This window comes from Rattus norvegicus, chromosome 3, assembly GCF_036323735.1.
Source record: "Rattus norvegicus strain BN/NHsdMcwi chromosome 3, GRCr8, whole genome shotgun sequence".
Taxonomy (NCBI): Eukaryota; Metazoa; Chordata; class Mammalia; order Rodentia; family Muridae; genus Rattus; species Rattus norvegicus.
Window position 1 is genome coordinate 162,168,798 of NC_086021.1, and position 27,183 is coordinate 162,195,980.

Consider the following 27,183-nt stretch of genomic DNA (forward strand, 5'->3'; position numbering starts at 1 on the left):
GCTCTCTATGGTCCCGCCCGCCCGCGGGCTAGAGAGGCCCAGCCGGCGCGCGGGCGGCGCGCGGGGAGCGCTGGGAGCGGGGCGGCCACTCGCGCCTCTTCTTTCCCCTCCCCGCCTCCTGGCCGCGGCGCTCTGGGGCTCGGCCGTCGACATGGGCGCCGCCGCGTGGGCACCGTCACACCTGCTGCTGCGGGCGTCTTTTCTGCTTCTGCTGCTGTTGCTGCCGCTGCCGCTCCGCGGGCGGGCGGGGGGCTCCTGGGATCTGGCCGGTTACCTGCTCTACTGTCCCTGCATGGGTAAGGCCTCCTGAACCCTCTGCTTAAACAGAGAAACTGAGGCCGAGGAGGCGGAGCCACTTCTCTGAGGTGCCCAGAGATTTCTCAGGTCCCGGAGAGACCGCCAGAGAGAGAGGCAGGGCGTGCTCTTCCCTGCCCTATTTGCCTGGGTACAGAGGACCCATTGGTGTTCAACTTGCCATTCGACAGATGGGAGAAGTTAAGTGACTCACTCGAAGTCTAATCAGACTTAGATCAGTAAATGGAGTTTGTAGGGCAAGACTTGCCCACACTGTCTCGTGGCAATTCTAGCATTCATTCAGCAAATAATTTATATGGCACCCCCTCTTTTTGGGGAGGGGGGGTGTCCCAGCGCTGTTCTCTGTGCTGGTGGTGAATGAAACAGATAAATCTCATACAAACCTTTATTTATTTTAGGAAGACAGACAATAAAAAGTTCTTTTTTAAGTGCGTACAGAATTTGTACAAGATGATTAAAACTGGGGTAATAAAAGATAACAAAGGACTCTTAAGAACCACCAGAGGGTTGCAATTTAAATGCAGTAGTGAACCATCACTATAAAATCCATCCCTTCTCTCACTCCTTCAGTGACTTTCATACCTGACCATGGCCATCATCTGGTGGCCTGACCTTGTAAGATTTGGCCCCACTCTGGTCTTCTCCACACCCCTTCTCCTGTGGCCCTCTGGCTACAGCCACAGTAACCTGCTTTCTGTTCCTCACAAACATAAAGCTCTATGAGCTATTCTTCTTGGAACACCTTCCTCTAATTTCTGCTAACTCTTTCTCATCCTTGGAATCTCAACCCAAGTGTCACCAAAGAGGACTCCACTGACCTCTACTCGTCGTTTCCTTGGTCTCGCTGTCACCAAACCTTTTTACTTTTTTTTCTTGCAATCATCAAAATCTATCCTAATGCATTTGTTTTTATGTTTAGTGTCTCCTAACCCGAACTGGAGCGGAATGCCTTGAGGGCAGAAACTCTTCTGATTTTATATTGTAACATCTAGCATAGTGCCTGGCACATTGCTGCCTTGCGATATTTGTGGAATGGATGCCATATTGATGCTAGCCAAATGTGACTGCGCACAACTTCAGTCCCAGCACTAGAAGCCAGAGGCAGGTGGATTTCTGTGAGTTTAAGGCTAGCCTGATCTACATAGAGAATTCCAGAGTAGCCAGGGCTACATTGTGAGACTCTGGCAAAACAAAACAGAACAAACAAAAAGCCAGATGGACCTTTGTATATGAAGCACTCATGGCCTGAGTAAACAGCCAATGCCAAAAGCCAGAAAATGAAAACAGACATGTACGTAACTGGAGTTAGGGTTATAGCTCAGTGGTAAAAGCATTTACCCAGCATGTCTAAGATCCTAGGTTAAATCCACAGTACATAAATAAATACATAATCTGATTCACAGTTGTAGTGGCGGGAAGATCATCACAAGTTCAATGGTAGCCTCGTCTATAGAACAAGTTCCAGGACTACACAGACCCTGTCTCAAAAGTAACAAACCCATTCTGAGAGCAAGAGAATTGGACAGGAGTTCTTTAAAGTGTCTTAGCAAATGAAGCATCAGGGTCACCCCCTTCATGTGCAAGTAAGTGGAGACAGGTCAAAGGACACTCCTGGCAAAGATGGCAGGTATAAGGGATTATACAGCATGTTAGAGAAAGGACCAGGACCTACAGGGCCTAGAATGGCAAACCCAGAAGTCTAGACTTTGTCTTCGCCAGTGTTACTAGCTCACTTTGGTTACTTGGCCTTCCCCAGTCTTGGATGCACACCTTTGCTGAGCCTGTCATACACCAGGCCTGCCATTAGTGCCCCAGGCCGCTCTACCCACACTGTACCATTTCCAGGGCGCTTTGGGAACCAGGCTGATCACTTCTTGGGCTCTCTGGCATTTGCAAAGCTGCTGAACCGCACCTTGGCTGTACCTCCATGGATTGAGTACCAACATCACAAGCCTCCCTTCACCAACGTGAGTACTTCTGTTGACCTTGGCCCCGTCCACCCTTCCCCAAGCTTGCAGACTTGCTTGACTCCAAGGCCTCTGGGTTTTTCTTCCACTCTGAGCTTGCCCTCTTCTCTACTTGAACTTGTCTTCCTTGAAACAGCAATAAGTAGCTGTTTTTTGCTGATCACCTGTCATGTCCCGGCATTGTCTGAAAACTAGACGAGGGTCAGCTCATCTTCTCTAAAGCTAATCCTCGAGGAAACCAAGGTTTAGAGGGGGGAGGTAACTTGGCCAAAGATTGTACAGCCTGTGGGTAGTAGAACTTGAACTCAATCCCAAGGCTGTCTACTTTAAGAGACTGCGTCTTGAAACTAAAGCCTCCATTTCACCCTACCTTATGATATCCTATTGGTCAGGAGCAGGTAACAAGTGCTAGTATCAATTTTAAAAGAGAGCCTGAGGCCTGGGCTAGTTAATAGTGTATCAGAGGCCAACGACCCTGATAACAGTGTAGCCCCTCTGCTGCCTCCTCCCATCAAGGGGCTCCCTTAGCTTATTTGTGTCTTCCAATAGCCCTGTGTTCTGTTTGTTCTGTGTTCCCAGAGACCTGGATGTAGGAAATGAATATTTAATGAATTGACTTTAAGTAGTTAGCAAAATTGTACTTAGCATGAACAAAACATTGTATTTCACTCCAACACCTTTCTTGCATAAGTTTAATTTCTCCTTTGCATGTATACATCTTTTTGGAGAGGCTCCCCCTGCCCCTACTCCCCTACCCCTAGTGCTAGTCCCTCGGCTTCCAGGATCCTTGGATCTGACTTGTATGGCTTCACTGATAGATTTAGGTAGTGCTGTCTGTCTGGCTTGCTGGCTTGCTGTATCCTTGCCCTCTTGGCCAGTCGTCATATTGAGTCTCCACTTCTTTGCTTCCTGTGGGTGTCTCAGCCCATCTCAAGTGAGCTCCCTTTCCTAAAGTAAAGTGACCATTCTCACTGAGGTTACCCTGGACTTCAGAATTGCCAAATCAAGGTTCATTTCTCAAGCTGTGTCTCATCTGACCACCCAATGGCTCCTGGTCCTATGAGCCTCTCCTCTTCCTAAACTTCCCTTCTCCCCTGGCTTCCGTGCCATAGCTTATTCCTGTTGCAGTTCTGATCTGGGCAAGGACACATTTTTGCCTTGCTCAGGGCTTCTCTCTCCACCTGCAGTTCTGCTGCTGCATGTCCTCCCTCTGTGGCTCAGGTGAGGCAGCTGAGCCTATCCTTGTAAAGGCTGAGCGCACAGCGCCCGGCACTACACCAGCACTCAGCGACTAGTAGCTGCCGTTGTCACCATTACCTTGCCTCTCTGTGGGCTCCTGTTGACTGGCATAGCTTTCCCTGTTCTCATTACACCTCCAGTACACCTCTGGTACAGACTCCTCTGACCACACACTCCTACTTCTTACTTCTAGACACTCAGGTCTGCTTAGTTGTCACAGATATCTCCGGTTCAGAACGCTGACTATCTTTGCCCACAAACCTGTGTGACCATCTACAGTTCCAGTATATCCCATCTCCATTCACCTTGGTACCAAGCTGGGACCCTAGGTTCCATCCTGAGTGCTCCTCCTGAATACACTCAGCTCTCAAAGCCCCAGCTTCACCTCTTTTGGCATCTGATACCTGTCTAGACTATTTCACTCCTCACTTAGATATGTGAGTGGTACGTATTAACACTTAATAGGCTGGGTGTGGTGGCTTATGCCTGTAGTTCTGGGACTTGGGAGGCTGAAGTGGAAAGATTGCTTTGAGCTTAAGTCCAGCTTGGGCTACATGGGAATATCTCCAGAAATTTTTGAAAATAAGCCTATGTGAGTGAATAGTGCGTTCATGAATGGATTCAAGGATCACTACAGTAGCTCGGTAATTCCCTTCCTTCTTCTAACCGTAACCAATCAGTGCATTCTCTCTCCCGTCAGCATAAAGTCTTCAAAAAAGGGGCAAACCTCGCCACGTGGTGATGAAGGCCTCTGAGTCTAGCACTTGGAGGGTGAGGCCAGTTGAAACGACAGGCAAGTACCAGGCCCGCTAGGGCTGTCTAGTGAGACCACGTCTCTTGAAAAGTTCCTGTTTTGGGGCTGGGGATTTAGCTCAGTGGTAGAGCGCTTACCTAGGAAGCGCAAAGCCCTGGGTTCGGTCCCCAGCTCCGAAAAAAAAAAAAAAAAAAAAAAAAAAAAAAGAAAAGTTCCTGTTTAGTTTCAGAAGTGCTCTTCTCCACTCCCGTACTCCAAGCTTTTGGCTTGAGAGTATACCGCAGCACAGCAGAGGCCTTGAGAAGTCCTGCTGAGCAAAGAAGCCAGCTTAGAACACACGTGCCCAAGCCTCCGCAGTTCTGCAGCCTTTGTACTGCACCTGAACTGGGAGGGTGAGCTTGGGAAACTCCAACCTGAACGGTGGACTCCAGGGACTGCTCCACCGTGTTCTAAGAGTATGTCTAAATTAATTTTCTTTTTGTTTGGTGGGTTGGGTTTTTTGGTTTGGTTTGGTTGGTTTGGTTTGGTTTTGCTTTTGTGTGTTTTTTGGTGTGTGAGGGTTTTGTTGTTGTTGTTACTAATGGTGGTAGTATTTTTTGGTTTGGTTTGGTATTTTTTTTCGGGATGGGGTTTCTCTGTGTAGCCCTGGGTATCCTGGAACTGTCTCTATAAACCAAACTTGCCTAGAACTCAGAGGTCCACCTTCCTGTGCCTCCCAAGTCCTGGAATTAAAGCTGTATGCCACCACTGCCCAGCCAATTTTTTTTTTTTTTTCTGAGACAGTCTCATATAGCCCAGGGTGACTTCAGACTTGCTATAGGTGTGAATGACTTTGAATTCCTGATCCCTCTGCCTCTATCTCCAAAATGCCAGGATTACAGGTATGCACCACACATGTGATGATGGATCTGACCGTCATCCATGAGCCTGTCTGGCTAGAAGCCGTCCTCATGAACATATTCTCCTTACTACTGCTTCATCGTCTCTATTTTCACTTTCTTTTCTTAATTTTATTTTCTGAGACAGAAGTATATAAAGCCCAGGTTGGCCTCAAACTCCTGCTCTTTCGCCACCATCTCCAAGTGATTGGATTACTCGAATGCATCACTGTGCACGCCTTTCTTGTTACTTTTCTGTTAGGAAAAGAGAGTGGCGTAGGTAAGGTCATCGAGAAGTGTGCTAACCATGGTCTCTCTCTCCTTGGAAGCAACTACCCTCGTGGACTCTATGACATGACCCCTGCTTCTTTCCTGCACTTCCATTGTCACTGAATGTTGCTGTCCACATCTCCTGTAGAAAGTTCCTGAGGCCCCACAGAAAGAGCACATCATCCCGTGGGTAAGGGTGGGCCCCAAGAAGCTGCTCCGAAGCTGCCACTTCACTAGCAGCCATGTACAGAGGGCTCAGTTTCCACATTTGTTCCGACGATCAGTACATCATTGGGCATTTTGAACACCAGAGATTCTGCTGTTTGTTTTTGAGCTGGAAGATGGTCTCTTTCCGTTTGTCTTTGCCCCAGCGTTGGTGTCTGCTTGTGCCTGCTGTAATGGGGATGGAGCCTAACACCTCATCTGCCTCTGAGCTCTATCCAAAGTCCACTACAGGTCTCTCATATCACATAGTCTGGGTCTTGGAGTTTACTGTTTCTAGTAACAAGAATACAGTGGAGACCTGTACCCTTCCTTCTTCTCCTTTAGCTCCATGTGTCTTACCAAAAGTACTTCAAACTGGAGCCTCTCCAAGCCTACCATCGGGTTATCAGCCTGGAGGACTTCATGGAAAAGCTGGCACCCTTTCACTGGCCCCCTGAGAAGCGGGTGGCATACTGCTTTGAGGTGGCAGCCCAGCGAAGTCCTGATAAGAAGACATGTCCCATGAAGGTAGATCCTCTTCTGTGTCCTCTAGGCCCTTGAGATTCCATGGTGGCGATATGTGGAGAGGATGAGGGTTTGTCCGTTTCTGGCACTTGTTAGCGGTGTCTACTGTGCTTCTCTGAGATTTGTTTCTAGCTGGCTCAGAGAGAGTAGGCTGTATGTAATAGCACCTGGGAGCCGAGGTGCTGTCAGAAATAGTACCTGGTGCTCACAGAACAGTCCCACGTGCAGCTGGGTACATATTTACTCCTTTACTCCTCAGACCATGAAGGAGGTGCTGATGACGTCCTTAAAGTATAGAGAAGTCATGGGTGTTACATGGCTTGCTGACTTGCTGTCCACTCCCTTAACTTGAATGTTTTCCCCCTTCTAAGCAGGTAGATGAGGCATTGATTGCCCTGGATACTTAGTAGAAATTTGTGCATTTCTGCTACTTTGTGAATATGATGCACTCCGATTATCTTCTGGGACAAGTGATAGAAAAGACCTAGCTTGTATCCCCCTGTATGGCACTTCCCAGCTGTCTGACCTTGGGCACATATCTACCTTCTATGAGTCTAATTCCATCTTGTGAAGTGGTATGCTGTGTTAGCCTCTTAAAGCTCTAGTTCAGTGGTTCTCAACCTGTGGGTTGCCTTTGAGTGTCAAATGACCCTTTCACAGGAGTCACCTAAAACCATCACAAAACACAGATATTTACATTATTATTCATAGCAATAGCAAAATTACAATTAATGAAGTAGCAATGAAAACAGCTTTATGGTGTGGGTCACCCCAAAATGAAGAAGTGCATTAAAGTGTTTCAGCATTAGGAGAGTTGAGAACCACTGCTCTAGTTCATACTTCCCGGAGGGATTCCTTCAAACACTGCTGGAAGCCAAAAGAGAAGCTGGAGCCCTCTCCTCAGGCCCTAGCCAAGAGACCTTCCTGTAAGAATGCTTTGCCAGGTGCACACCATCCATCTTCCAAGCTTTTCTCTCTCCAGGTTGAGTAAGCTCTCCACCCCTCTCTCTACAGGAAGGAAATCCTTTTGGGCCATTCTGGGACCAGTTTCATGTGAGTTTCAATAAGTCAGAGTTGTTCACAGGCATTTCCTTCAGCGCCTCCTACAAAGAACAATGGATCCAGAGGTACTTGGCGGGGATAGCAGTACTGGGTTTAAGAAGGCCTGGGGCTCAGGGCATCCAGCTCCTTCCAAGCCCTTTCTCCTTCTACCCCACCCTCTTGTAAGAGACCAAAGGTACAAGTACTGTGTTCTGTCTGTTGAACTTAGGACCCTGTGCGACCTGTTTCCATCTCATTGCCTGCCCCAAGGTTGAGCAAGAGTTTCTCGACTGATAAGGGATGTCATAAAAAGAACATTATTCGGTCACATGCATGTCGATTTCCTCCTCCAGGCGTGAGAATCGCTCCCCTTTGTTTCCCTCTTGGCAAGCTGAGACTGGAAGCCTAGAGAACAGCTCAGGTGCAGACTAGCAAGTGATGTCACCCTCATAATGACTAGCTAGGCTTTATTAATTGTGTGCCATAGGCCCTATTTAAAAAATAGGTTAGCAGGACACAGGCATAAGCTGTGAAATATTTATGGAGCGTCTGTCATGTGTGAAACACAGTATTCAGAGGCCAAAGGTATAGGAAAAAGGAGGACAGGCCAGACCAAAGGACCTGTGGAGAACCACAGTCTAGTCAGATTGATACACTTGTGAGGGAACCTGTGGTCGATGTTCTAGCATGGCAGGAAAGAGCCTGGGCTTAGACACAGAGTAATGGGTGCTATAGACCTTGCCTAGCATACATGAGGTCCTGGGTCCACTACCACAAAAGAAGTCAGATTAAAAGCCAAGTATGGTGATGCTCACCTTTAATCACAGTTCTAGGGAAGCAGAGGCAGGCAGATCTCTGAGTTCAAAGCCAGCTTGGTCTACAGAGAGTGTTACAGAACAGCCAGGGCTACACAGAGAAATCCTTATCTTGGGAGGGGGCAAAGAAGGAGGAGGAAGAAGAAGAAATAAGAAAAGATGGTGGTGGTGGTGGTGGTGGTGGTGGTGGTGATGATGATGATGATGAAGTTAGGGGTTAGAGGAGCGTGGGAATTGAAGGTGGTTATGGTACTTGACATTTATAGGCCAGCGGTAGACTTCAAGAAGCCAGGCGTGAACACTGGCTGGAACTCAGACCAGCCTTGCTTCTTTCTTGGGAGACAGAAACCATTCCGGGTCTTTGGTTCCAGCTTCCACCTGGTTCAATGAAATACTTTGTATTTGTTTCCTGTCATAGAAAGTACATGGTGCATAGTAAGCAACCAGTTCAGTGTCATTCACATGCTCTATTTTAATAATATCTATAGTAAATTTCACAAATAGCTATTATTAATTTCATCTTGATAATGTTGGGTTAATCTCAGGACCTGACACATGTTGGTAAGCCCTCTGCCACTAACTACCCACTCCTTCAGTCTGCAGTTTTACAGTAGGAAGCCTCCTCACACATGGGTTGGTTAATGACGGACCCAAGATGGTAGAGCTGTTGCACGGCCAGCTTGGATCTGCGTGTGAATCTTTGAAATAGTAAGAGCTAGCACATATTTCATGCCTGCGGTATGCCACACTATTCCTAAGTCTTGGCAGGTTTAAACTCAGGATTAATGAGTTTTTGAGATGGAATTGTCATCTAAGATGTACACATAAAACAGTGAAATTGTCCAAGGTCAAGAAGCTTGGAGTAGCGGAGCTGTACAAGTCTGACACCAAAAAACAAAACAAACAAAGCAAAACAAACAGAAAACACCACCATTGCTTTTTTAAGACAGGACTTTTGCTCGGTACACCAGGCTTACTTCAAAATCACCATGCAGCCAGGAATGCCCTTGAGCTTCTGATCCTCCTGTTTCCACCTCCCCAGGACGGGTGTACTAGAAAAGTAGAGCCGCTGCTCTGGGCTAACGGTGCAGTATTAGCTGCTGTGTGGCCTTTTTCCCAGCTAGTACAGGAGCCACTTAGGCTACTCAGTTGAGAGTCTAATTTCCTTCATTGCTGATCTCAGATAGCATTCTCCCATTTCATCACTTGATGGGTGCCCCCTTCACATCTAAATGACAAGTAGCATTGCAGAACTGGAAGGTGGATGGGATAAAGATTTGTCCCTAAAAGCTCTCCTCAGCCTTTTGGCTAAGGTGTACAAGTATAAGATTTGTCCCCACTGAGAAAGTGCCAAGACAAAAATATGTCACCAACACTAAAAGCAACAACCAAAGTAAATCACAAAGAGCCACTGTACTGAGTATCTGATCCTAAGGGACAGAGCTGGGGCAGTGCTCATGCACCAGCACATCAGCTGGGGAGTATCACTCAGGCACATGGATTGTTCAGTCATGGTGTTTGAACCTACCATGTTGTAAGACCACTGATGGGCTGGAGAGATGGCCCATTGGTTAAGGGCACTGGTCTAGAGGTCCTAAGTTCAATTCCCAGCTACTACATGGTAGGTCACCACCATCTATGCCCCTTCCTTCTGATGCTCCATTCTGTCATGCTGTCATACATACAAACAGAGCGTTCATAAACATAAATAAATCTTGTGAGAACTTAAACTTGTGCCTGATGGTCCAGTTTGGGGGAAAGTTGAAGATATAAAGAGGTAGTGTGAAGGAGGCAGAGCTCTCTAGGAGCAGTTGCTGATTCGTAAACATTGTTGTAGATCCTAGAGATACAGTAGGCAGATCAGGCTTCTGCTTCGATGGAGCTCAGCATCTACTGGGGGAAGGACCAAGTCAACTTACAGAGAGCAATTGCAGAATGGTAAGGGTATGAAGGACGTAAGGACACGATGTTTGACTGCAAGCAGTGGGACAGACTTCAAGGATGAAAAGGAACCAGCCCTACTGAGATCTAGAAGCAAATTTCCTTGGTAGAATAGAGGGAAGGTGACTCTTAGTAAGATGTCACGGAGGCCCACAAGCACGGTCCGGGCAGGGGCAGAAGAGCATGTGGTTGCTGTAAACTAAGGAGAAGGTGGGTAGTAACTGACTGCATGGTGAGCCATAGCAAAGTGCTCTGGCCTAATAGCGGTGCAGTGGTCGCTGCAGTGTCCTGTGGCCATCCATGGGACTAGTCCCGTGCTTAACTGGATAGTTCTTTTGGCCTGGGTTTTTGTTGTTGTTGATGGTGATGGTTTGGTTTGGTTGTTTTGTTTTAATTTTTCTTATTTTCCATTTTCTTTATAGAGTCTCAACTATACAAAATTCAAATCCAGGTTAACATTTAATTTCTTGGAATTAGTGGTCTAGAATATCCACCACAGACTAGATAGTTAGGGAGTTTTGGGGAGGGTATTTTTGTTTTGGGGTTTTTTTTAAATAAACAAATAAATGTCTAAGCATGGTAGTTTATACCTGTTATTCCTAGGCTCAGAATGCTAAAACGGGAGGACTGGGAAATCAAGGCCAGTTTGGGCTACATAGAAAGTTTAAAGCCACGTTAGGCTACATGAGACCCTGTCTAAAAACAAAACAGCAAAAAGAAATTTGTTTATAATTCCACTGCTGTAAAGAGCACCATTAGCCCTTCGGTAAATGTATTTGCCTGTCCTGCATTTTTTTTTTCTCTAGACACGGTTTCTCTATGTGGCATTCGCTGTCCTAGAACTGGCTCTGTAGAGCGGGCTGGCCTCAAGCTCACAGAGATCCACCTTACTCTGCCTCCCAAGCAGTAGATTAAAGTGTGTGCCACCTCCTCCTGACTTCCCTCCTACACACACACACACATACACACACACACACACACACACACACACACACCCTTTAACTAAACTTACTATGTTGCTTAAGCTGGTATTGACCTTGTAAACAGTCATGCTAATGAAGTCAATTTCAAACATGAAAATATGAGAGTTCAAAAGAGTGACTAGAATTATATGATGTATATTTATGTTGAAGTTTTCTTTGTTTTTGTGTTTTTAAGACAAATTCTGGCCTGCAACTTACTATGTAGACCAGACAGGCCACTAACTTCCAATGCTCTTCCTGCCTCTGCCTCTGCTGGTGTACAACATCACACCCATCTCGGTGAGCTTTTTGAAAACCACAGTAAGTGTACAGCTCACTCACATTAACACGTTGCAGTAGGTAATCACTGCAACCCTCTCTCTCCAGAACCTCTTTCCTCTTCTCAACTAGAGATCTGCTCGGTAAAGGCTAATTTCTGCACCCACTTCCCTTGCCCTGGTGTAAGGGATTCTGCTTTCGTATGAATTCTTCCATTCTAGGGACCTCAGGTGATGGATGAATCCTCATGTAGTACTTGCCTGTTTATGTCCAACTTGTTCACGGTAGTCTTCAAAGTATGTGTTTGAGTCTCACCCCCTTGAAGGCCAAACGGCACAGTTTAATTAGCCACTTATCTGTTTTGTCTCCCACCACATGGGTTTAGAGGATCCTTCCAGCTCTGCTAGTTCTCAGTCTACAAACTTGAGTTCAACAGATAAAGGTGTATGTTTATTTACTCTTGGAAGAATGTGGACCGTTGTGTTGAAATTATCCTTATGTATAAAGAGTAGATGTCTTAGTATGCGCTGTGCTTCCTGTCACTGACAAAACACCTGAGAGAACAAACCTAAAGAAGGAACAGGTTGTCTTAGCTCAGGGTCTCAAAGGCTTTGGCCCATTCTAATGTGGTTCTGCTACTTCCAAGCTTGTAATAGGGCACAATATTATGGTAGGGAGCAATTGGATTAAATCAGCTCACAGGGTGAAGCAGAAAGAGCCAGGGAGAAGTTCCAGCAACAAAACAGTACCCTTAAGGGCATTCCCTCAGTGTCCTGCTTACTCCAACTTAGCCACACCTCCTAGAAGTCCATTCAACTGTGAATCAGTCCATCAGTGAATGAATCTGTTTCCAAGGTTGAAAATCTGCTGCAGGGCTCAGTGAACCTCAGGAGTATATCAGTGTCACACTGTGGCTACTGAGGTCCTCTAGGCTCACCACACATTTATAGGGTCAGTAGATAAGTACAGAGGACACAGAGACACAAACAAGGCCGAGACCTGCTCTTAAAGCCTCTGCCATGATAGACACTTTCCCTCCTGCTCTTTGCATGGGAGCTCTGGGTTGGCCTTCAGGGTTTCATAGACTTAGCCCTATAGGCCTTGCCAATCACATATGATCTCTCTGTGTTTGCAGAGAGGCTAAAATCTGGGAGGATGACCAGCAGTATATTATGGTTTAAATATGAAACCCCTTGCAGAGGTTCACATGTTGAAGTCTTGTCCCAACATAGCAATCCCCAAAACTGACTGGAACAGATTCATTCACTAATCAGGTTGGCTGGTAGCATTGGTGGTCAGGTTTTCTTGCAACTGAAGCCCTCTTCCAATTCTCAGACATCACTGAAGGGAGTGAGCAATGGAGTCCTGACCTCTTGTCTGTTGCATGTTGAATCACAGCTGATGTAGTCCTACTGGGACAGCTTTGTGCTGGCCCACGTCCAAGGCACAGGGATAAACATTCCAAAGCTGAACTCACCAAGGGTCAGTTCCAGGCTCTTTCCAAGAGGACAGGAAGGGCTAAATCCTGATTTATCCTAGTAATTCACCACCCATCAGGTCAGAAAACCTTTTCCTGTGAGAGGCCCCTGAAGTGATGTCTAAAATGAGCTTAGCTTCAGGCCTGGCCCATAGTAAGGTGATCAAGTAATGTTAGTTCTTCCTCCTTCCACTGCCATCATCATGCCCTGGGATTTTTATAGGGCCCCTGATCCCTCACATTCAATTCTAAAAATATTCACAGCACCTGCTGCCAGTGCTAGGGGGCTGTGGCTCAGAAAAGCTTCATATTTCTGTATGAGGAGCTGCTCCTTAACTGGACAGGAAAATGAGAGGGGAAGATTTAGGAGTCAAGAACACAGCTAGAAGGACTGGTTAAGAGCACTGGCTGAGCTAGAAATGGTGGCTCCCAGCACTTAGGAGGCAGAGACAGGTAGATAGATCACTGAGTTCAAAGCCAGCCTGGTCTACATAGTGAGTTCCAGGGCAGCCAGAGTGAGGCTCAAAAGGGAGGAGGGGAAAGCACCTGCTGCTCTTGCAGGGGACTTAGGTTCAGTTCCCAGCTCCCTTATCAGGCAATTTGCAACTGCCTGTCTAATCTAGTTTCGGGAGACTTAGCACCTTCTGTCTTCCGTAGGCACAGCACACGCACGGTGCAGATACATACACTTGGACACATACACATTTTTAAAACTTAAAAAAAAGTGAGACACACTGCCTGAGTGCACACCCTGCTCCACCAGTTCCCAGCCTGTGACTGTGCATGGTATGCAGCCTCCATGTTTCTTTATCAGTAAGATAATGGTAGGCTCACTTCCCTTAAAAGGGGAATTAAATGAGTTAATATGCAAATAAAGCAGTTGCTTTTCACACATTACGGTCAATACACTGTTGCCATGTATGCACATATAAACAGAACATTTGAGAGTCCAGCCAGCCAAGCATCCCACAGAGCCAGGCTGTAGAGGAACGCTAGCTTGCTGTCCATGGCACAGGCCTCTGACCAATGTGTGGGAAAATCACGGTAAAGGGACTGCTAGGGCAACAAAGATGATAGCTTGTCCGCACGCAGGAGAAGGAGCCAAGCCTGCGAGTGGTGACCCACATGAGGCATGGAAGGCATTTGCTGAATAATGTGTTTGTGCCCGGGGTGTGTGTGTGTGTGTGTGTGTGTGTGTGTGTGTGTGTGTGTGTGTGTGTGTCAGGTGCGTTGCAGCTCCATGGTGTGAGTGGAGAGTTTATTCATTCAACCTGGAAAATGTCAAAAGATGTCAGTCATCATGATCCTGTGATCTCTGGGAGCAATATGGTCCAATCACCAAACATAGTTACGTTTCTTCGTGATTTGGTGTTTGGTTGGTTGGTTGGTTGGTTGGTTGGTTTTGTTTTGTTTTTTTTGAGACAGTGTTTCTCTGTGTAGCTCTGACTGTCCTGGAACTCAGAGATCCACCGGCCTCTGCCTCCCTGGTGCTGGGGTTAAAGGCCTGCATCACCGCACCAGCATCAAGTTAAACCTTTTAAAAGGTGAACTAGGCTACATGCAGTGTGATGAAGCTGCTCGGCATCATGTCAGACCTTTCTGTATGCCAAGCGCTACTCTAAGGGCTTTACTTACATTAATCTTTTCAATAGCCTATAAATGGATATATTAAGTAGCTTGACTGCGCTGATCATTGCATACAAAACATCACCTTGTAACCCTCAAATACATAGTTGTGCTTTTTAATAGCCTTGTGTGGTAAGACTGTTTTCAGCTCTTACAGACAAGGAAATTAAGCCGCGTGTGTGTGTGTGTGTGTGTGTGTGTGTGTGTGTGTGTGTGTGTGTGTGTGTGAAAACTGACTGTAGGTTGGTTCTTTCCTGCCTTCATGTGGATTGCAGATAACCAAGTGAGATGCTCATGTTCTGTGCAAGTGCTTTAGTGCTTTTATCCTCTAAGCTGTCTCACCATCCCTAGATATGCATGTTTTTAAACTCTGAAGCACAGTACAGCATTAGCATCTGCTAATGTAGGCTGTGGGCATGTAAGTTATTTTCCACATTGGTTTTAGGGTTTACAATATTCCATGGCGTTTTCTTACATTTTTGTTTTACTTTCACTGTGTGCATTTCTTTAGAAGGGCAGCACACAGAGGACAGCTCACTGGAGTCAGTCAGTCAGTTCAGCCCTACCATGTGGGTCCTGGGGATTGAACTCAGGTCACGTGGCTTGGTTGGTACACATCTTTATCCCATGGGATTGTGCCAGCCCTTTTATAATTTTTATTTGGACTATTTTTTATGTGGTCATAGATCCACATGCACTGTGACAGTTTAAAGAGATCTTGTCGTGTGCGCTTGACTCGGTATCCTAGCCAGGATCTTGACAGTGATGCAATCCTCCTATCTTGTTTAAATTATCCCTTTTTTCTTATACACAGCTGTGTGTGTGTGTATGTTCTGTGTGATTTCATAGATTCACAGTTAAGATACTGAGTGTTTCTTTTGATGTGATGTACATATCTTTATATTGCAAGCGTATTACTATCCCTGCCTTGGTAAACACACACCATCCCTAGCAGCCATTAGCCTCTTTTCCATTTTGCCCATCAAAAGTCTGTAATGGATCCACATGGCTTGTGCTCTGTGGGCATTGGCTTTTTTCACTTAGGGTAATTCTGTTAAGAGCCATGGCTTGTTTGGTAGTCCGTGCTTTTTTGGCAGTGGCAGTTCATGGTTTGGATATGTTAATGTTGCTATTTGATCTGTTTCCAGTTTAGGGCAGCTGGAGTAAGCTGCTATGAACAGCAGTGTACATGTTTGTGTGCGAATGCCAGCTTTTATTTCCCTGGCTGGGTGCTCACAGTGCTATTTCACTGGGTCATATTATAAGTGCATGTCTGATTAGCTAACTACAAACTTTTCCAGAGTGGCCACACCTAGTTTGTAATACCTCGAAGGGATTTCAGCGGGTAGGGCAGATATTTGGAAGTAGAAGTCTGGAATCAGAAATGTACTCTGAGATCATAGGCAGCAAAGTGCTTTATGTCGTTGGACAAAAGTCTGGGTTGAGCTGAAGAGGATCACGGGTTTACTACTCTTTGGCTTACTGAGCCCTCACGTGCGCCAAGCACTGGGTAAGGCAGACAGAAGGCACCAGCTACTGGAGCCTAGTCTAACAGAAGAGAAGATATTTGTGGGAAGATTGCAGAGAGGATTCTGTGTGGTGGAGAGTCTTGAGAGAGTGTGCTGGGGTTATCTGAAGACCTTTGGTATATCACATGAGGGTAGGGACCATGCTGGTCCTGACATAAACAGTAAGTATTTGCTCTTTATTGAGTGACTGTATTGAGTGGGACCAGCATTGTGTGTGTAAGCAGCTTCATGTCTCAGTCCTGCTGTGTGGGTAAAAGGGCAAGGCAGGGTCCAGACACTCCACCCTGGAATGAATTACCACACCACAGATTGGAAGCCAGCATGATACATTAAATGTTGGAATGCTCTACTGTAAATTTTTAATTGTTAAACAAGCAAAGAAGGTTGTAAATTCCATGTGGCTGGAACAGTATTGCATATTGTACCTGCTGCCTCCACCAAGGTTTCTTATCAGCCAGTTGAGATTTCACAACCTTTCGTCTCTTGCTTGTTATAGGGGCCTCTCCACAGGGTCTCTGGGGCATGGTGCAATGCCATCCTTTTTCCCGTGGGGGTGGCAGCAGGGCTCTTTTTGCATCCTATCTGACTTCCCCTTGTTCTATCTTATGCCTAGATTTCCTCCAAAGGAGCATCCAGTGCTCGCACTACCGGGGGCCCCAGCCCAATTCCCCGTCCTGGAGGAGCACAGGGAACTCCAGAAGTACATGGTATGGTCAGATGAGATGGTGAGGACAGGAGAGGCCCAGATCAGTACCCACCTCGTCCGGCCCTATGTGGGCATTCATCTGCGCATTGGCTCCGACTGGGTAACTTCCTCTTCCTCTCTCTAGCTGGCATTTGCCTAAGCAGAGCCCAGGCCTGTAGTGATTGGTGGGGAGTCTTAGCTTGGAGCAGAGATAGCTAACTCCACCAAGTCTGGATTTTATCTCATGATCTTGCTGCAGCACAGGTCAGAAGTCTGTATGTGGAGCTCCAGCTGGAGAGCTAGCATTTAACAGCCGCCATTGTACCCTTGTGTCTGCATATGGGTAAACTAGGCATCGAGTCAGATCCCAAACTAGGAGTGCTCTGCCTCGGTTCAGTGGCTGACCTGCAGATCGCTACTAAAAGGGAACTGTGGAGTCTGAGTGGCACACACCTTTAATCCCGGCACAGTGGGATGCAGAAGCAGGTGGATTTCTGTGAGTTTGAGGCCAGCCTGGTCTACAGAGCAAGTTTTGGGACAGCCAGGAGTACACACAAAAACCCTGCCTTGGGCTGGAGAGAGAGGGGTGGGGGAGAAACTGTCAACCAGGCGGGGCTCCTCAGAAGTGCAGGTGTTTTTGTCCTCCCAGAATTTGTGTAGAATACCCCAAGAAGAAAAACACATAGTCATCTCACTAGACAGTAGGTAAGAAAGAGCTCGATAAAAGAGTCAAGTACTTGAGAAAAACTCCCGAACTAGCCAGAAATAGCCTGACCCACCTCAGCCAGATAAAGCCTATCTCTCTGGAACCCATAGCAAACATGTGCCTCAGGGGAGTGATCAGAAGTCCCACTCCATCGGGAATCAGATAAGCCTCCCTTATCAGCGGTGCTGAGCTCTACTGAAGTCCCAGATAACAGCGAGAGCAGAAAAATGCTTTTCAACCCCACTCAGAAATAGCCAGGGCTGCTGTCTTACTGTGAGTCCACCCCCCAGGCTTCTTTGTAGCCCAGGTTGGCCTCAAACTCACCGTAGCCAAAGCTTTCTTTAAAGCCTCATGATCTTGCCTTCTCTACCTCCCAAGTGCTAAGATTACAGGTCAGCCTCGCCACTCCTAGGTTTCCCCCTAGTGCTATTAATACATATATAGTAGTGGATGGGAATGTAACTCAGTGGGAGGACATTTACTTAACATGCCCTAAGTCCTGGGTTCAGTACATACACACACACACACACACACACACACACGCGCGCGCGCGCGCACACACACACACACACACACACACACACACACACACACCAGAGAGAGAGAGAGAGAGAGAGCGCCCAAACACACACTGGAACAGTAGGGTTCTCTGTAGCACTTTTCCATTTACCCATAACTGTGTTGAGGTTCAAGACCGCTGCTTCTCTAACCCTGTACCCTCCCCCGCTCCCTGCAGAAGAATGCCTGTGCCATGTTGAAGGATGGGACTGCAGGGTCACACTTCATGGCTTCCCCTCAGTGTGTGGGCTACAGCCGCAGCACAGCGACTCCCCTCACCACTACCATGTGCCTCCCCGACCTGAAGGAAATCCAACGGGCTGTGAAGCTTTGGGTGAGAGCACTGGATGCCAGGTCGGTCTACATCGCCACAGACTCTGAGAGCTATGTGTCAGAGATCCAGCAGCTCTTCAAAGAGAAGGTGCGCCTGGCCTAGAGGGAACGGAAACTAGAGTCTGCTAAGCCCTAACTCCTATACCTGCTTTGGGCTACTCTGCTTCTTGCCTCTCTGATTCCTAACACACCTTCTATCCACAGCTCAAACATCTCTGAATTCTCTCTAGTCTTCATTCCACTCCAGGAGCTCATGTATCCCTGCTGGAACATCCTGAGGTCCTTTCTTTGCTTGAGGCACTTTCTAGATCACCCAAGACTAGTGTAGACCTCCTCTTCTGTTCTCTGAGGTTTATCCTGGTGCGTGGACCTCTGGAGGCTGTCGCCTGTCTCTCATCACACTGTCTAGGACAGTGCCTGACACACAGTGCTCATGTTTTGTTGAGTAAGGACATAGTGGACTCTGAAATGGAGTGCACAATAGCTGAGAGCGTAAGAGCATACTCTGTTTTGGTTTGGCTGTATTTTTGAGACAGGGTGGGTGTCATGTAGCCCAGACTGGCTAAAAAAAATGCAATACATAGCTGAGGCTGACCTTGAACTCCTGACTTCTTTCTTGCTTCATCAAAGTGCCAGGTTCCAGGCTTACACCTGTCTCCAGAAGTAGACTTGAAACTTGAATTCTATTCATTCTACAGCCTTGCAAAAAGTTGCCTGACCCCTGTGTACTAATTCCTCATCAGTAGAGTAGAACTGAATAGCACCTGTCTCCAACAACATTTGTAATGATCTGTTTTTGTAAAGAAATGGTGACATTTCCCACTATAAAATAATGCTCAGTAATTTAGCTCTTGCTAGTACCTGAAAGAATGAAGGGGAAGCTCTTTTGTGCTTAGTGACTGTTTTAGGCGGGTACTGCTCAGCAACAGAATTTCCTTGGCGGATGTTTAAGGTCGAGGGACAGCAGGTAAAGAGTGAATGAGCCTCTGTGGTGGCTGAGTGTCTAGTGAGCACTCAGGAGACCAGGTTACCAAGGACCTCAGACGCCAGCAGTCCTAAGAAGAAGGACTCTTAAGGCTGTTAAGGAATTATGTAAAAGTGATTTAAAGTTTGACTAAGGACTCTGACATTTAGAAATAAATAAGAGAGAATATGTATTTTATTGATTTGAATATTTAAAATCAAGGGGGGAGGCAGACATTGGGATCCACTGACCTTATGTGATGGAGCAGCTTTCTGTTCTCTCTTGCTCCACCCCTAAAACATGAGACATGCTTCAACCAGCAAGTGTGGGGTCAATGGCTGCTGGTCTGCCCTGCCCACTTCCTAGATAGAAAATCAGCTGAGCGACTTCTCACTCTGTCTAGCCCTGCATGCGGTAGATGAGGGGCAGACTTAACTGAGAGGTCCCAGAACCCGCAGCCAGCGGCTGGAACAACAGAGCTGGTAAATCCAGGGAGTGGGTGGGACTGTTTGGGGGCTTTTGGCGGAGATGAAAAGATAGCATCTTTAACAGTTCAGAAGCCAGGCTCCTGATGTCAGGAAGCTTGGTGGAACAGCCGCGCACTTGCAGGCAGCTCTGCCCACCCTCACCTACAGGAGCTGAGGCCTGCGGAGAGTCCCAGGGGGTTTTCATGAGCTTTAGGGCTGACGCACTTATTAGTTAGGCCTTCAGCCTCTTGCTGTCGCTTACTTCCTGTTCCTGTGCCAGTGTTCCTGCCCTACCCCCACTCCACCTCCACCCCTCAGCCCCACTTTCTGTGGCTCATTGCTCCATCCCCACTCCTCAGCCCCATTTCCCCTGGGCTCACAAAGACTCTCCTCCTCTTCTTGATGTGTGACATGCGAGTGTGTTATGGCCACACACATATGCAAGTGTGGGGGGTGGGGCAAGAGGGCTACTTCAGGTACTGTTTACCTTTTGTTTTGAACAAGATCTCCTTCTAGCCTGAAATTTACCAAGCGGCCAGGCTATCTATCCAGCAAGCCCCAGGAACTGCCTCTCTCCTTTTACAATGCTGGAATTTTGAACATACACACCACTAATCTAGCTTACTTTAAAAAAACAAAAAAAAGTCTCACTGTGTAGCTGTGGCTGGCTTTGAACTTAAGATCAGCCTCCCTCTGCTTCCTAAGTGCTGGGGATCAAACTTAGGTCTTTTTGCTTGCAAAGCATCTTTCTGACAGAACGCTTCACCAGGCCGGCCCACCCCCCATCTTTGTTCAGAGCAAAGCTTCACACCATTAAGCTAGGACCTCAGTGAATGAGATGTGGTCCTACCTTCAGGGTCACAGGACCCAGAACTGGGAAAGACGGGGTGAGCAAGGGCACTGACCTAGTAGGCAGTAAGGAGGGCTTCCCCAAAGTGTGTAAAGAGAGGTTCACCCCCATGTCTTAGTTAGGGTTACTAGTGCCATGATAAAACACTGTGGCTAAAAGTAAACTTGGGGAGGAAAGGGTTAGGGTTCCAAATCTCTGTTCATCATTGAAGGACATCAGAACAAAAAATCAAAACAGAGTAGGAACCTGGAGGCAGGAGCTGATGCAGAGGCCATAGAAGGGTCCTGCTTACTGGCTTGTTCCTCATGGTTTGCTCAGCCTGCTTTTTTATTAGAACCCAGGACCACCAGCCCAGCCACAATGGGCTGGTCCTTCCACACATCAGTCCCTAATTAAGAAAATGGTCTAGGACTAGAGAGATGGCTCTGCGGTTAGGAGCACTGACTGCTCTTCTAGAGGTCCTGAGTCCAATTCCTAGCAACCACATGGTGGCTTACAACCATCTGTAATGGGATCTGATGCCCTTTTCTGTTGTGTCTGAAGACAGCAACAGTGTACTCACATATATAAAATAAATAAATCTTTTCTTTTTCTTTTTCTTTTTTTTTCCGGAGCTGGGGACGGAACCTAGGGCCTTGCATTTGCTAGGCAAGCCCTCTACCACTGAGCTAAATCCCCAACCCCAAAATAAATAAATCTTAAAAGAAAAGAGGTCTGCGTTCTTGCCTACAGCCCCAAGGAGACATTTTGGAAATATTTTCTCAACTGAGGCTCCTGCTTTGATGAGTCTAGCTTGTGTCAAGTTGATATAAAACTAGCCAGGATACTCCATAAAGGAACAGTATATGGAAAGAGACTGAGGGAAAGTGGGAGGAAGAGAGCTTGGCAGACTGGAGCTGGAGCTCTAAGGACTGGGTGATAAGAGAGCCACTGAGCTGGCCTCATCAGGTGCACTGCAGATCTGCCATCCTTATCGGAAAGCAGTAGGGCACCTGTAAAGGGTCTGCAGCCGGAGAGCGAGCAGGAGGGGAGGGACATGGGGATCTAAGAAGTTTCTTTTGGCTGTTGTGTAGTGACCAGACAGGAGAGACTGTGAGGACAGCAAAAGAGGCCACTGAAGTTGGTCAGGCCCAGGGTGCAGTAGGCCCTTGCAGGAAGTGACTGAGGTCTCAGGGGTGGGTAGACTGGACAGGACATGGGGCCTGGGAGAGCTGCTGGAAAGAGGAGGGCATCAGGTGGCTAGATAAGATGGCTGCATCCTCCTGCTCCCATGTCCAGCTTGAGGGAAGCCAAGGAGGCAGCCAGCTTGAAGGGCTTTTTGGGAGGATTGTTTGATGCTGAGGGCCTTGTGCCTTGTGAGGTCATACTGTACACATGAGCATACCTCCAAACCTGGGCAGCCTTTTTTTTTTTTTTTTTTTTTTTTTTTGGTTCTTTTTTTCGGAGCTGGGGACCGAACCCAGGGCCTTGCGCTTCCTAGGTAAGCGCTCTACCACTGCGCTAAATCCCCAGCCCCTGGGCAGCCTTTTAATGAGTTGCGAGGGCACTGTAGGTAGGCAGAGGAAGGACAGCAGCAGGAGTGGTGCAGAGGGAGCTGGCCTGGGAGATAGGACTCAGGTGGTCACACTCCAAAAACACTGCCCCATATCTTCATCCTCTCCACTCTTCTCTTGGTCAGTCAGGAGAGGGGTGTGGGGGTATGGCCTATTGGTCTTGGCTCAGCTGACCTTGGCCTGAGGGACCTGCTGATGATGCCCTTCTCCTCCTCCCTACAGGTGAAGGTTGTGAGCCTGAAACCCGAGGTGGCCCAGATTGACCTGTACATCCTCGGTCAGGCTGACCACTTCATTGGAAACTGTGTCTCCTCATTCACTGCCTTCGTGAAGCGGGAGCGGGACCTCCATGGGAGGCCGTCATCCTTCTTTGGCATGGACAGACCCTCCCAGCTTCGGGATGAATTTTGATCCCATCTGGAGCCCCCCCCCCCCCAACCAGACTTGGCTGCTAAGGGTGCTCCTGGGACTGCAAGCTCCTTTCCTCTCCTGCCAGAGATGGAGAACAGTACCAAGGGCTCCCTAGAAGAGAAGGCATTCCATCCCAGGCCTTGGTTCCCATGCTCCATAGCCAGAGCTGCCTTGGGCTGCATGTGCTTCTAGAGAACATGCACACAAAGCAGCCCACCTCTAGCCTGGGGCTTTCCCTGCTCCGAGTGGCCTGGAGTGCTCAACTCACTCTTGAGCAGTTACTTTATAAAAAGGAAGATTTTTTTAATAGGGTTTCTTGGATGGGAGGTTGGGGGAGGAACAAAGGGGTAAGGTTAAGATGATCTCTTATAGCCCAGGCTGGCCTTGAACTCCCAGTCTTCCTGCCTCTACCTCCTAAGTGCTGAGATTACTGATGTCTACCACGACACTCAGCTGATCTCTGTAGTTTTGATGCAAAGCCATGACTACCTGAAAATTTCCCTTTGTTTTTAAAAAATCAGTGGAGTCCATTGGCACAGATACCTAAAGTGACCTTATAAATGCAGACAGAGCCAGGGAGCAGGTGGGCCCATTGGCTACTTTTCTGGGATCCCCTAAAGGGCCATCAGACTTCCCCACTGCCAGGCCTGGGCTCCTTTGTTGTGAACACAACAGGCAGCAGTTAGCAGCCCTGTTTTCCAGTGCTCCAGGGACAGGTAACACAGCAGGTGGCTGTGTTCAGGCCTAGCAGCATCACTGTCCGGTGAGGCTGGCAGGGTGCTCTGAAGGCTGCTGTGTCCAAGACCCTCCCAGCCTCTGCTCTGTGGTCGCAGCCCTCACAGCAGCCATTCCCCAGTACTGCTCACTAGGCCTCTGATGCATGCACAGAGGCCATGTGAAGCCCCAGCCTGAAGCAGTCTTTGCCCTCCAGCGAGTGCACCACCTGCTCGTGTGGTGAGGTCCTTCTGATGCTCCTCTCATTCGTAAGAAGTGCACTCTAAGGGACTGATCAGGTGGCTCTCGGTTCTGCCATGCGCAGGGACATTGAGAGGCTGGAGCCCCATCCTAACAGGCATAGTATTTCTGAAGAGTAGGTGCTGGGACTCTTGTCTGTGCCAAGCCTGCACTCTTTGGGCCAGTCTCTCCCCTGTAAGTGCTGTCGGGTGGGTTATAAGCCCCAAGTCCGCTAGAAACCGTTCTAAACCTGCACTATAACAAGGCCCCTCTGCAGCCATCTGGGGCTTAAGTGTGCTTATTCCTTGTGCTCCCAGATCAGGCACTGTGCTGGGCCTTATGGGCATCCTCTTCCTTACCTTCCCCTGGTATTATCCTTTTCTTTCTGACAAAAGTGAACGTTCAGAGAAGTGTTCTCCCTGGCAGGGCTGCACAGCTGTGGAGGGTAAGCCAGACCCACTGGGATCTGTGCTGCCTGCCTCCCAGGACACATTGTGCACGGAAGGCACTCGGGGAGTGAGGAGCCACCCTGACTGCTGTTGGCATCTGCTGCCAGCGCTAGTAGGAAGCGACATAAAGAGAGGAAGCCTTGGGTAGCCATAGTTACAGTTTTATAGATTTTATTCAGGAAATGTTTACTGATCACTTACAGTGTGCTAGGAAGGAGGGTTGCAACAGAGAAAGCCTCAAAGGATCAGGTTTGCAATCAGAGGAAAACAAAGTGTCTATGCTGTGGAAGGGAAGTGCTCTGAAGAAAAGCCAAGGGTACTGGCACAGGGAGGCTATTTTAGAGGAATCACCTTAAGGCGTAGAGAGAACGCACTCTGCTAAGGAGGCCGCACATTTCCAGCAGCAAGCATGGCACGTGCCAAGGCCCTGAGGCAGGAGTGGGGGCAGCAAGGGAACATCAGTAGATGAGCAGAAAGGTGACATCCCATGGATTCACTTTGTTTGGGACCAAAGAGAGTGTGGCCTGTTTATGAGAACCCTGTCTCGTGCTTAGAGAAGTAGGAGAAGGGGAGTAGAGCAGAGGCTGGTGCTGCCGGTGGGCAAGAGGCTTGGCCATTGTGCTGGAGGTGGGAGAAGAGATCACATTTGAGTATATCAAGTTATTTTTTTTTTTTTTTTTTTTTTGGTTCTTTTTTTCGGAGCTGGGGATCGAACCCAGGGCCTTGCGCTTCCTAGGTAAGCGCTCTACCACTGAGCTAAATCCCCAGCCCCATCAAGTTATTTTTGTAATTCAGTCTCTTTTTAAAGATACCAATCTGCATAACCGTGTAACATAGACCATTTAATGTTGTGGGTTTTTTACATAACCACATACCATATTTTCCCTGTATGAAAGTAGCTGAATGGATGCTTTTAATCATGTAAACTTCCACTGAGGGTTTCACAGTTTGTGACCCACCTTCTATGAGGTCATTGCCCAGCTGTTCCTGTTGGGATTTTTTCCAAGACAGGGTTTCTCTGTGCAGCCTGTGCTGTCTTAGAATATTCTGTAGACCAGGCTGGCCTCTAGTTCACAGAGGTCGCCTGCCTCTGTCCCCTGAGTGCTGGCATTACATGAGCGCCACCGTTGCCCAGTTGCTGTTGTGATTTGAAAACTACTGCCTACAAAGACTTTTTTAAATTTAAGATACAAATTATGATAAATTCACAGAAGTGAATTTGTTCAATACAAGAATGTATATGATAAGAAAATTCAACTATGCTCAAAAATTGTGGATTTAAAAAACTGAGCTCACAGTGTTAACAATTCATTTTACCAGCTAGTTTCATTTATTCCCTACTCCTAGTCTGTCTAGAGACTTGTGTTGTTTGTTTCATTTTGTACTTTGTGGTAGGGTCTCCTCTCGGCCAGGCTGGCCTGGAACTTTTGACGTAGTCCAGGCTTATCATGAAATCTTAGTCCTCCTGTCTCAGCCTTACAAGGCTGTGATTACAGTTGTGACCATCGGTTCCTCCTGAGTCTTTGAATGAATTGCATGGGTGCCCAGGAAAGAGGCAACAGAAGCTGCTGTAGTAAGGAAGGAAGGAGGGAGCCTCAGGAGGAGGTTGAGCTCAGGCAGGCCTGTTTTCTCCTCCAAATTCTAGGTGCTGAGGCAGTGGATATCTTCTCTGTGGTATCCTGCAGCACAAGGCACGGAAAGCCAATCACAGCTGAGCAATCCAAGTGGCTGGAGCCAAAAGCCCCCAGGAACGTGCATTTTTGCAAGCTCCTGTAAAAGGCCCAAGGCCTGCGGTGTGGTCACCGAGGGGAACCACCCTAAATGCAAAGTCCCAGTTGAGCCTTTTAGACCTAGCCTGTAATCTCAGCTACTTTGGAGGTTAAGACAGGAGACTCACATTCTAAGCCTACCTGGCAACTTAAGTGAGACTGTCTCAAAATAATAAGGCTTGAAAAAGGAGAAGTATGATTCAGTTAGCGGAATGTTTGCTCACTACAACAGCCCTCAGGAGTACAGGGGAAAGAATCCATCCAGTTACACAGGATACCGTATCTTGGCCACACTGGCCTGGCAACAAAGCAGGGCCTTGTGCACTAGCGTTTGCATTCTGTTTTGGCTGGTTTTTGTCAACTTGACACAAACGACTCATCTGAGAAGAGAGAGCCTCAGTGGAGAAAATGCCCCTATCAGATTGTCCTGTAGGCAAGTCTGTGGGTATTTTCTTGATTGGTAATTAGTAAAGCTGGGTGGGGTGTCACCTTTAATCCCAGAACTGGGCAGGCAGAGGCAGGCAGAGGCTGGACGATCTCTGAGTTCAAGGCCAGCCAGGTCTCTAAATGGTCTGGAGCACACCAGTAAGCAGTGTTCCTCCACAGTCCGCTTCAGTTCCTGATCTGAGTACCTGGCTTGGCCTCTCTTCATAATGGACTACACAAACTGTAAAGTGAAATAAAGCCTTTCTCCCCCATGTTGCTTTGGTCGTGGTATTTATCACAGCAGCAGAAAGCAAACTAAGATTCCAAGCCAGGTGTACTTCCCTAGGATCATCCATTCTCAACCCCTGAGTTTCACAGCTGAAGAGTGGTAAAGTGGAAACTTCTAGTTCTTTGGAAAGTCAGTTATGTCAAATGATGTTTTGCTAGGGCACCCAGGTGAAAGGATGTCTTGCTAGAGCAAACACGAGAAAGACTTATTTTCCTGAAGCAGACACAGGGGAAAGGATGTTTGGATATAGCGGACATGTGAAAGGATGTTTAATGAGGGAGTGTAAGTGTGGCCTCACAGTGGGAGACCAGCACTGAGCCTTGGTTTGATTTGCTCTACCTTGCTATTCTTCACTAAAGACACGCATGTATTGGTTCACCTTACACAATGTTGTGGAGCTCAACTTGTGGTAATGCTGCCTTCAAGAGAGAAACTCACCCAAGAACTGTTCCTGAGGTTCCCGTGGCAGCTTACCCTTTCCGGAGCCTTGCCTCAGGCCAGTTGGTGAACCTGGTCATTTCTTCCAGGTTGAACTACAGCTGCCCAGTGTCTGCTTGCTGAGAGGACTGGGCTGTAGCTGCTGAATTGTATTTGGTGTTTGCAACTGGACTGAACTACTGAGAAAGAAGGTCGAGCTCGCCCCTAAAGAACTATTGCTGAACGGGTCCACTTCCCCCATATCCTAATAACTTTTCCACTACCTGTGCTAGGTGGTGGGCTAGAAGAGAAATTGAACCCTTATTAAAAGTAGATTTGAAAAAAAAATATGCCTACACAGTGTTCTGAGTGGGCCAGAGCTTTGTCAACCAACAAGTTCTTTGTCTCTCACTGTCCCCTCCACCCTCTGAGCTTTACTCCCAGAAACCTAATCCTCTGGAGGCAGGAGGGCCTTCCTCCCAACTAGACTAAGCTCTCAGGTTCCTGTTGGCTTTCTGGCAACAGCTGGG

General features: G+C 47.6%; 1 protein-coding gene across 3 annotated transcripts; it reads left to right on the forward strand.

The window, feature by feature from the left end:
• Positions 1-57: 57 nt before the first annotated feature.
• Positions 58-27,001, forward strand: Pofut1 (protein O-fucosyltransferase 1). Of its 3 annotated transcripts, XM_039105069.2 has the most exons (8): positions 2,159-2,282; positions 4,222-4,730; positions 5,483-5,613; positions 5,973-6,155; positions 7,167-7,279; positions 16,436-16,628; positions 17,950-18,192; positions 22,161-26,219. In XM_039105069.2, exons 4-8 carry the CDS (start codon positions 6,051-6,053, stop codon positions 22,347-22,349), a joined length of 843 nt encoding a protein of 280 aa, XP_038960997.1. In that variant the 5' UTR covers positions 2,159-2,282; positions 4,222-4,730; positions 5,483-5,613; positions 5,973-6,050; the 3' UTR covers positions 22,350-26,219.
• Positions 27,002-27,183: the final 182 nt, after the last annotated feature.

Bases quoted from the DNA above. Each gene is read 5' to 3' on its own strand.
- Pofut1 (XM_017591779.3), top strand. From the start codon at position 152: ATGGGCGCCGCCGCGTGGGCACCGTCACACCTGCTGCTGCGGGCGTCT. The intron at 2,283-5,972 runs GTGAGTACTTCT...CTTCTCCTTTAG, and splicing joins ACAAGCCTCCCTTCACCAAC to CTCCATGTGTCTTACCAAAA. The intron at 6,156-7,166 runs GTAGATCCTCTT...CTCTCTCTACAG, and splicing joins AGAAGACATGTCCCATGAAG to GAAGGAAATCCTTTTGGGCC.